This window comes from Gigantopelta aegis, chromosome 9 (genome assembly GCF_016097555.1).
Source record: "Gigantopelta aegis isolate Gae_Host chromosome 9, Gae_host_genome, whole genome shotgun sequence".
Taxonomy (NCBI): Eukaryota; Metazoa; Mollusca; class Gastropoda; order Neomphalida; family Peltospiridae; genus Gigantopelta; species Gigantopelta aegis.
This window is the reverse complement of record NC_054707.1, coordinates 76,665,237-76,676,792: the sequence shown is the minus strand read 5'-3', so window position 1 is coordinate 76,676,792 and position 11,556 is coordinate 76,665,237. Positions and strand designations below refer to the sequence as shown.

The 11,556-nt window shown below is 37.0% G+C and overlaps 1 protein-coding gene across 1 annotated transcript; it reads left to right on the top strand.

The window, feature by feature from the left end:
• Positions 1 to 5,528: 5,528 nt before the first annotated feature.
• On the top strand, positions 5,529 to 7,722 carry LOC121380453 (putative nuclease HARBI1). Its single transcript, XM_041509269.1, has 2 exons — positions 5,529 to 6,015; positions 7,321 to 7,722. The coding sequence occupies exons 1-2, from the start codon at positions 5,615 to 5,617 to the stop codon at positions 7,343 to 7,345; spliced, it is 426 nt and encodes a 141-aa protein (XP_041365203.1). The 5' UTR covers positions 5,529 to 5,614; the 3' UTR covers positions 7,346 to 7,722.
• Positions 7,723 to 11,556: the final 3,834 nt, after the last annotated feature.

Here is an 11,556-nt window from a genome sequence, read left to right as displayed (position 1 = left end):
TCTAAGTAGTTTATAATTGCAGCAGAAGCATGATAATTGGCACACAAAAATAGCTTTGAGGCATTCTTCAAATCCAAATAAATGAACATTTAAAAATCCAAAATGGCGGCCACTTTTTCAAATATGGCGGCCATTTTGTGGCACCTTGTTGGCCGTGAGGTGCGTCCCGTAATGCTGGATGATGGGATCCTGGTGGTTACACCACTTTGGCCTGGAGTTCAGCCAGACGGGTGGTCAGGGAGGCCCGACCTGATCAATGGGCTGGTCATGCCAAGCTCTAGAGTAAACAACCTTTGTTTTGTTAATTTTGTCAAGAACAAACATTGTTTATATGTCATTTGTATTTGCTTCTCTTGGGGCGGTGGCTAGGGTCAATCGGGTGATAATAGTGCCCAAATTTCAGCAGTAAAGATTGATGCTGAATCAGGTAATCTCATGGAAATTATTGCGTTTCATGGAAAAACTGTAGCACAAGCCACCGAATTCCCATCCCGTGATCCGTCTGTGTAAACAGGAATGTAATCACAGTACCTCTCTTGGATTTCCATAATGCGGTGTTTGATAATAAATATATGAAGTTATTTGATGCGAAACCGAATGCGATTCGAACATTTGGTCTTCGCATTAAGCAGTTTTTATCAGTTTCCAACATTGATTTAACAGACATTTTGGAAACGCCTTCATATTTTATTTTGCCATCTTGGTGTATCAAACCACCAAAAATTGTATTCGATCTTGTGCATCTAAAAAAAAGATCGCACAGATGCAGTTATTTATAAACATTTCATTGAAATCCAAGAGAGGTACTGTGATTACATTCCTGTTTACACAGACGAATCACGGGATGGGAATTCTGTGGCTTGTGCTACAGTTTTTCCATCAAACGCAATAATTTCCATGAGATTACCTGATTCAGCATCAATCTTTACTGCTGAAATTTGGGCAATCATTAAAGCTCTGGAACAGATTAAGGATTCATGTGCATCCAAGTATATTATTTTTACAGACTCACTTTCGTGTCTCCAAGGTCTACAGTACATGAAATTGGAGCATCCCTTAGCTGGGATGGTGATACGAAAGTGTGTCTTTTTATCAATTGCCAATAAAGATGTTATATTTTGTTGGGTACCCAGCCATGTTGGCATTAAGGGTAACGAAAAGGCAGATGTTGCTGCTAAGTCTGCTTTGAACTTGCCCCGTGTCCATGTTGGTGTCCCCTACAGTGATTTTAAATTTCATATTAACAAATATATCTTTTCGACTTGGCAAGATGATTGGGACGGTGCGGTTGCAAATAACCTTCATTCTGTCAAGGCAGTCCTGGGAGAGTGGCAGTCATCCTACAGGCGATGCAGGAAGGATGAAGTAGTCTTATGCCGTGCCCGCATCGGCCATACATATTTGACGCATTCATTTATTTTAAAGAAGGACCCTCCTCCTCAGTGTGAACACTGTCAGTGTACACTGACTGTGCGGCACATTTTGGTGGAGTGTGATGATCTCAAGCTGATGAGAAATGATATATTTGGCAACAAAAATGTTTTGGAATCGTTTAAATTCCATCCAATGTTAATTGTAAAGTTTTTAAAACACTTTGACTTGTATACAAAATTTTAATATATACTTAACTCGATTTTATATATTGTATTATACTTTCCCGCCACAGCTCCTTACACTGTGGTTTTACATAACTATATATAAATAATATGTTCATATACTTACCATTTGTGACACCCAATAGCCGATATGTATTTTTGTGCTGGGGTGTCGTTAAACAAACATTCAATCAATCAATCTTCTGCTTTCAGTACAGATGCTTTTACATCTGTCAGAACTAAAGCTGAAAAGCAGTCCCATTAATTTTTCATCCCAAAATGCTGAAGTATACAACAGGCATTTCTCTATGGAGGAATTGCAGGATGCTCTTCGTCGAGCCCATGATACTTCAGTAGGACCGGATGAAATTCATTATCAGTTATTGAAACATTTACCTGAATCATCTTTGATGGTTCTCTTGAATAGTTTTAATAACATCTGGATTTCTGGAGATTTTCCTTCTGATTGGAGGAAAGCTATTATTATTTCTATTCCTAAGCCTGGTAAGGATCGAACCAATCCTACTAGTTATCGCCCTATCGCTTTGACAAGTTGCATTTGTAAAACCACGGAACGCATGATCAATCGTAGACTCGTTTGGTATTTTGAATCTCACAAATTGCTTACTAACGTGCAATGTGGGTTCAGATCTAGACGTAGCACGGTTGATCATCTTGTTAGATTTGAAACGTTCTGTAGGGAAGCTTTCATCCATAATCAGCACTTGGTTTCAGTGTTTTTTGATTTGCAAAAAGCTTACGATACCACGTGGAAGTATGGGATTTTAAACGACCTCCATGGCATGGGCCTGAGAGGTCGACTTCCTGTTTTTATTTCAAATTTTTTAAAAGATAGATCTTTTAAAGTTCGGGTGGGGTCGACATTGTCCGACATTCACCCACAGGAGATGGGTGTGCCTCAAGGTAGTATACTGTCTGTAACTTTATTTTCTGTGACAATTAACAGCATCTCCCAGTGTTTAACACCTGGTGTGGATTGCTCGTTATATGTCGATGATTTTCAGATTTGTTACAGATCGTCCAATATGAGTATCATTGAACGTAAGTTGCAGCTTTGTTTGAATCAACTTCATCAATGGGCAACTGACAATGGCTTTAGATTCTCAAAGGCAAAAACGGTTTGTATGCATATCTGCCAGAAAAGAGGTCTCCACTTAGACCCACAGTTGTTTTTAGAGAAAAATCCAATTCCAGTTGTGGAGGAGACTAAATTTCTGGGGGTCATATTTGACAGGAAGCTATCTTTTGTGCCCCATCTTAAATATGTTAAAATGAAGGGCTTAAAAGCTTTGAATATTTTAAAAGTTATTGGTAATACGGAGTGGGGAGCTCCGTCTGTATAGATCTCTAGTTGGATCAAAACTTGATTATGGATGCATTGTGTATGGGTCGGCATGCAAGTCTTATTTGCAGATGCTAGATCCTATACACAATCAGGGACTTAGGCTTTGTCTTGGTGCATTTAGAACGTCTGCTGTAGATAGCTTGTACGCTGATGCACACGAATCTTGTTTGGGTGCTAGACGTGCCAAGATTAAATCGTATCCAACACATGATGCGGTGTTTGATAACAAATATATGAAGTTGTTTGATGCAAGGCTAAATGCTATTCGTACATTTGGTCTTCGGGTTAAGCGCTTTTTGTCGCTTTCCAACATTGATTTAACTGACACTTTGGAAACTCCTTCATATTTTGTTTTACCACCCTGGTGTATTACACCACCTAAAATTGTGTTTGATCTGGCGCATCTGAAGAAAGATCGTACAGATGCTGTTATTTATAAACAGTTTTTCATGGACATGCAAGAGAAGTACCGTGATTACATTCCTGTGTATACAGATGGATTACGGGATAGAAATTCTGTGGCTTGTGCTACAGTTATTCCATCATACACAATACTTTCCATAAGACTACCTGACTCAGCATCGATTTTTAGTGCTGAAGTTTGGGCATTAAAGTATTGGAAGAAATAAAGGATTCTAGTGCATCCAAATTTATTATTTTTACAGACTCACTTTCGTGTCTTCAAGCTTTACGAAATATGAAGCTGGACCATCCCTTAATTGGGATGGTGATACGAAAGAGTGTTTTTTTTTATCTATTGCCAAGAAAGTTATTGTATTTTTTTGGGTACCCAGCCATGTTGGCATCAGGGGTAATGAAAAGGCAGATTCAGCTGCCGAGTCTGCTTTGGATTTGCCTCATGCCGGGGTTGGTGTACCTTATACTGATTTTAAATATTGTATCAAACAATTTATGTTTTCCGCGTCTTGGGAGAGTGGCAATCCTCCTATAGACAGTGCAGGAAGGATGACATCGTCTTGTGTCGTGCCCGCATCGGTCACACTTGTTTCATTCATTTATCTTGAAGAAAGATCCAGCACTGCCAGTGTCTTCTGACTGTGCGACACATTTTGGTGGAGTGTAAGCAGTTGTCAGGAACTCGAAAAGATATATTTGGACAAAGAAATGTGATGGAATCATTTCGATTCCATCCAGAACTTTTATTGCAGTTTTTACGAGATACTGATCTGTGATATTTTTATTTTTACACAGTCCTTTACACTTTGCTTTTATTGACCTGTTGAATTTTTATATTGATGATGAGCATCACACTTTTCTTGCATTTTACCATAGTTTGACACCCAATAGCCGATGTATTTTTCGTGCTGGGGTGTCGTTAAAGATTCATTCATTCTTTTATATGCACCATCCCACAGACAGGATAGTACATACCACGGCCTTTGTTACACTAGTTGTGGAGCACTGGCTGGAATGAGAAATAGCCCAACGTGCCCACCGACGGGAATATATACTAGATGGATCGCGCATCAGGCGAGAGCTGTACCACTGAGCTACGTCCCGCTCACATAGAGAGAGACAGATTGACAGAGAAAGAGAGGATTATAGCATTTTATTTTTATTTTTATTTGGATGTAACATGATTTTTGGGTGTCATAATATAATATACATTTGGGTTTGTTTAATACTTGTTCTTTCATTTGGCTTTATTGTGTATTTTACTATTTGGATAAACCAGCACACCGCACTAGACTGGTTCATGAACATTTTCAATAACTTTTGCGAACACGTGATTTAAAAACTGAAACTTTGATTTAGCGATTGAAATCGTCTGTGGACCTGTGGACGAAGAAATGGTGTTAGAATCCATCTTTTGCAAGGATAGGTGCTAAGCAAATGGCAGCTAACTGACACATGATGATGTTCAAATAGTTGGTGCAGCCCGCTGTTTCTCAGTATCCTCGAACCATGCGTTGACCCTGGCCATCGCGCGACAACGTCTGTTATTTGGTTAACACAATCAACCACTATTTTGGTGTTAACACCGTGATATCGATGCCTATTTAATTAGTCGTTTTCATTAACTGTTGGAGCCTGAATTTGGATGTGGGTTCTGTCAATGACGCCAACAACACCGGGAAAGTTCGCAACATTATAAAAGCGCTGTTGTTGACGGCGAATTTCGTTTGGATCATTTGGAAACTTGATGAATGTTTTTATTATTTGATTCGATGTGAAACTATCGAGTGTTTGTTGCACAATGCTAGACACACCCCATGGTCATCGTCACTATATAACTGAAATTTCCCCGTGGCTAAGTATCATAAAGTAATAAGAGCTTTGGTTACGGTGTCAACTGACCGACTCCTACGAATCAGTGGACAAATATCAAAATCGTTATAAACATTCAAAACTTACTTACTTTCATTAAAATATTGTTGCAAACGTCTCGCAGCCATTTTATCTTCAAATTGACTTAAGGTGATTAAAAAAAACGTAAGTCTAGTCGGCAGGTGGCTAAAACGTTCAGTCAAAAACGGACCACTCTGAAGTCTCAGTGAACGATAATGACGAAGATACAGTCCCCAAACCGAGAGTTTTTCGAGATCGCACTTGACTTTTGGACTCTATCAACGACGATGAACTTGTATCACGATATCGCATTCCACGCCATGCAATTTTTCACCTATTGGTCATGATAGGAGATGACTTAGTACGCCCAACACAGCGTTCGTGTCCCCTCACCCCCGAACTGCAGCTGTTGATTACATTGAGATTTCTGGGCAAGGCTTCATTTCAATCGGAAATTGCTGACCTTCACGGCGTCGTGCAGTCTAGCGTGTCGAATGCAGTAACCGCGACCATTAATGCTCTTTGTCGCCACCTTGATTTCATAAAATTCCCAAATGATCTAACCTCAAAGAGAAAAATTAAAGAGGGATTTTATGAAATTGCCGGTTTCCCCGATGTTTTGGGATGTATTGATGGGACACTAATTCCTATTATGAGGCCACCCACTAATGAAGAAGTCGCGTATGTGTGTAGAAAGGGCTACCATGCAATCAATATACAGGGCATATGTGACCCCGATCTTCGGTAATTAAAATTTGTTGATAACATGAACAAAAGTACTCACAATATGTCCCAAACTCGAACTGTTTTGCCGTAAAAACTTTAAACCAGTGAATTTTAGCCTTGATCTTCGACTGTTACGCCACCTATTTTAGAAAATTAACCAATCGACATAATGCGGCCTGATCGGGGTTGTAGAAGAAGGCCCTCCAGTGTGATAGAGTTTGTTTTGTTTAATGACATGACTAGAACAAATGAATTAATTAATCATTGGCTATTGGATGGCAAACATTTTATAATTCTGACACGTAGTCTTCAGAAGAAACCCGCAGCAAGGTATCTTCTATATGCACTTTCCCACAGACAGGAAAGCACATACCACGACCTTTGACCAGGTGTGGTGCACTGGGTGGTCCAATGTGAAATGCACCTATAGTCCGTCCCAAGACATTTTATTATGATGTGTAATTTACTATAAGTTATTTATTTCTGACCCGATTGTTTTCTAAATTGGACTGAAAAATTAAAAAATAGGGGTTTTTTGGGGTTTTTTTTTCTAATATATTTTCTAAAATACTTTTACTTTTCTTCCAATGTCAAATAAAGCTGAAATTATATTTAAAAAACACCCCAAAAACCTACATTTTTGTAGGAGAATGCGACGGACTAAATAATACATCAAAAAGCCTAAATAAATGAAATATTACTGAAGCAAAGCAAATTGACAATTTTAATATTTGAAATGACCTAATACTGGTATATTAAAAATTTAAAGAAACTTTGTATAAATAAAAAGTAAACACAGAATCACAGAATCTTTTTTTGGAATGAGTTATGGTTTTTTTTATTAAAGTATAGCAAATGCTAAGTAAATGTGTAAACTATTCATAATCAAATACATTTTCTGAATAATTTACAGGTAAATTCTTGGAATAATCACTGTCAACCAACCATATGTCCATTTTACCAACAACCTCCCCCCCCCCCCCCCCCCCAAACAAAAAACAAACAAACAAAAAACCACAAAACACAAACAAACCCAAAAAGTATCTATAGCCTACCATTTACTTTCTTTGCACTTAAAAGGCTGTTAAAATGTCATGTACTAATTGTTATTATTGTTGATTCTCACTCGTTTTATAATTATAATCATATAAAATATATTTCTTTATTTATAGAATGTATGAATTAATCTTATCATACATCAAAACAATCTCATTAAATATTGTTTCATACATTGAATGATAAACTACTTAATTAAATATTCATATTGGTAATTTGACAATTACATTTTTTTTTTAAATGCTCTCATTTAAGCTATTTTTCCAGATTCATCAACATTGTTTGCAAATGACCAGGATCAACGCATGATTCATTCATACTGAGCAACAGTAACATCGGTTATACCCTGGAACACTCGGCACCAGAAGGATGGCTTTTAGGAGACTCTGGGTATAATATAAGACCTCTTCTTCATCAACACTGTTTTCATTATTTGTTTAATCAAACATGTTTCAAATCATTATCATGAATGCATGCTAGCTCACAAGTACACTTTGTGGGCCCTTCAGTCAGACAGTGAGTTATATTCACCTTAATATGCTCACCGTAAAGGCATGCCAACCTTGTAACCACTGAACTGTAATTGAAACCATACTGCACATAGCTGTCGATGACATGACTGAATACATATTTCCCCATGATAGATCATAAACTTCTGCATCAACATCATCATCGTAATATTGATCATTGCATACTCGTTATGAACTACATAACTACTGCATTGGACTGAGGTTGCCAGCACCACCAGATGAAGATGATGATGTTGATAACATGGTCAACTACCATGGTCCAGCAGTGTGCGATGGAATTTGTGTTCGCAGGAATGTGATTGGTGAATTCTTTTAAGGCATTAGGATCATGTAAGAGTAAAAACACAACAACAGTTAAAGACAAAGAATTATATTTTGATCAAGGATTGTATTAACTCTTTGGTTCACAAGTACTCATAATAAATACAAAACATTATCATATTGATTCAAATTATACATGTTAGTCTATATTTAACACTATGTAGATTACTGGATTTTCATAAAATTTTATTAATGTAATAATGTAACATATCCAATACTTTAGGCATTTGAGGCAAATGTGTTATATTTCCTTCATGTTATTAAAATTTTCTAATACATTTTTATGATTATCTGTACAGAAATAAGCATTATATTCAAGGGTGGAACCGTACTTTGGGGGAGGTCTAAGGGAGGTAATTACACCCAAGCCATATTGAAAAAAGCCAAGAAATACTTTTTTAATTGAAAAAGATTTATAATGTCATTTTTGTTTTAATGTACAAGAATCAGACCCTATAGTACTGTAATATCATACGTTTTTCTACCCCTCCCTACAGCCTTAAGATTTCATCACATATCTTATGACCCAATAAAGTAATGCTTCATTGGCATCCTTCTATTTTTGAATCACAAAACCCCTTTTGTTCATAGATATATTTCTTTCATTCTTGTGTGTTTCATTAAATATAAATAACTTCCATAAATACATTTATATAAAAAAACATAGACATTCAAAAGTGTTACATACCAAGGTAAGTTTTATGGGTTTACGCATCAATGTCATCTGTTTGTGACAAACTAAACACTACCAACAATAGTACAAATATTCCAGTGCAATGCCGCCAACCCTACCCCCCCCACCCCCCTTTCACAAAACCCTAGATATGTCACTGTATTTACAAATTTGTGAATATCAAAATTGTGCTATATTTTTATAATAAATATATGTATTATTATTACTGTTTGACATTGTATATAAATTTTATTTCAATTTTCTTGCTTACCTAAGTTACGTCATTGTTTATTTAGTATTTTAGTTTATGTAAATTATATGCTAAAAGGTTAAAATTGTATAATTGATGGAATTGACAAGTTGGATTGTTCTTTTAATAAATTCAATTTTTCTTCCTCCACCTCCAGCCTTCTTCTTTCTATTGAGACGAGTTCTTTTTGTGTTGCGACCAATTCCATCAGCAACGTCTCCATCACTTGAAGCTTCCTCTCCTCCACACTCAGAATTTTATCATAAATACCTGCAGAAAGGAAACATTTAAAACTAAATATCATTATGTTTATGTCCAATAATTAATATTACACCAAATTAATGTTCACTTAATGCAGAACTGTGGAAGTAATGGCTATAAATGGAGTATACAATAAGATAGGATACAGATTTATGATGATTTTGTGCCTCCATTAACACCAGATTTTGGGTCATATTCATTATATTATGAGATGAAATCCCAAAATATCAAAATAAAGTCATTCTTGAATCTGGTTGAAACTGTAAAAAAAAAAAAAATAACCTAATTCAATGCCTGACTGCCATATTTAAGTTTGTATTCCAAGCCCTGAACCTGGTGCGGTATCAAAGATAAGATAGGCACAATCCCTGTGGTAGTCTACTTAGAAGTATTCAAAGTAAATACCTTACCTGTGGATGTTTCCACTTTATTTTTCCTTGAAGTACCTGTAAGCATATGATAAAAACATCTATTTACTATATATATATATATATATATATATATATATATATATATATATATATACTCAGTGTTAAATGTTTACTGTTCATAAAATAATTAGAGATACTGCAGGGATATTATTACTACATATAGTAGTTATAAAGTTATAGTTGTTGGATAACTGTCAAAATTCAATTTGTTTTCAGGACAAGCTCAATTTTTGTTGTGAAATTCTGAACATTTTGTTGTCTGCTGGCAGTATACTTGTGCATATTCATAACTTGGTGATTGTATGCCGTTATGTTGCAGTTGTTAATGAATATTATGGTTATGCTATAGTACCTACTAGTTCGTATTTTGAAATGTAATATACTACTCAAAAGAATTTAAGGGTCAGACGATATTTTCGACATTATTTTCTGAATGTCAATTATATTAGCTAGACCATAATGTCACGCATGGTATTGTTCCATTTTGACGAAAGTGGGTCTAAGCAACCCATAAATGAATTAAAATCCACTGTCATTGACACTGTCGACTAGTTCTAATGGCGAAAACATGCTTACATTTGCACGTAAATTAGGGCGAAAGCGAAAGGTCTGCTAAGTGCCCATAACTTGCTTTTTCACAAAGCGCTTCGTGGTGAACATTCTTTTATAGAATGGCCAATAAATGCACAACTCCTCGTATGAGGCACCTTGTTTGCCGTGAGGTGCGACCCGTGAAGTGGATGATGGGATCCTGGTGGTTGAGTTATGGTTAATGTCTGCAACCGAGTATATTGCCATTGACAATACACCACTTTGGCCCGGAGTTCATGTAGACGGGAGGTCAAAAATGGCCCGACCTGATCAATCGGCTGGTCACGCCATGCTCTAGAGAAAACAACCTCTGTTTTGTTTATACAGTCAAGAACAAACATTGTTTGCTTTACCGTTTGTATGTGTTGCTCTTGAAGCGGTGGCTAGGGTCAATTGGGTGATTTATTGTTTGTTTATTGCCCAAGTATATCAACCATGTATCCCTGGCATGGCTGTCTGCTGGTTATCCGCAGCACCATGTCCCTTTGTTGGACTCGGTGGTGGGTGGGGGGCATGGTTGATGAACATTTCTTCATTTAAATATGGCTAAACCATTAATTCCAAATTCAGATGGGACCCTCAAAAGGGTCCACACCGAAGTTTCGGACTTCTTGTCTTCGGACGAGGAGTCCCCTGCGTGTGCTGTAACCTCACCGTGGTGCAGGGGTGTAACATTCTCTTTGAGAATGGCCAATACAGCACAAATTGAAGTTTGGAGTAAAATTCGGTGTCCGTAAAATTCTGTGATATTTGTATTTGTATTTTTGCACAGTTCTTTACACTGTTTTTTGTTTAAACCTTGAATTTTTATATTGGTGTTGGTCATCACTTTATTTATTTGTTTGCATTACCATAGTTTGACACCCAATAGCCGATGTATTTTTTGTGCTGGGGTGTCGTTAAACATTCATTCATTCATTCATTCATTCGGACGAGGAGTCCATGAAATCAAAAACAAATGTGAAGAAATCCAAAGTGATTTCTTCACAACATTGGCCAAGGTTTCTCGTCATCAGCTCCACTGATGATGGGACCTTGAATAAACTATCTCCTTTTGCAATTCAAAAGGCAATCGTTGGCTTGGCTGGTGAGCCAAAATCTGTTAAAAAAATCAAAAATGGGCTGTTGGTTGAATGTTCAACCGACAAGCATTCAACTTGCCTCCTCAAGTCAACAGTTTTTTGTAACGTGCCGATTAAGGTAACTCCGCATACCTCCCTCAACTCGTCAAAGGGAGTGATCAGATGCAGAGATTTGGAAGGTGTTACTGAAGACGAAATCTGCGAAAATTTAAGTTCTCAGGGTGTTACTGCGGTGAGGAGGATAAAGGTTCGTCGAAACAATGACTTGTTACCGACGAATACTTGTATCCTCACCTTTAACGTCCCTACCCTTCCTCAATCTGTCAAAGCCGGTTACCTTAATATTCCTGTTGAGCCCTTTATT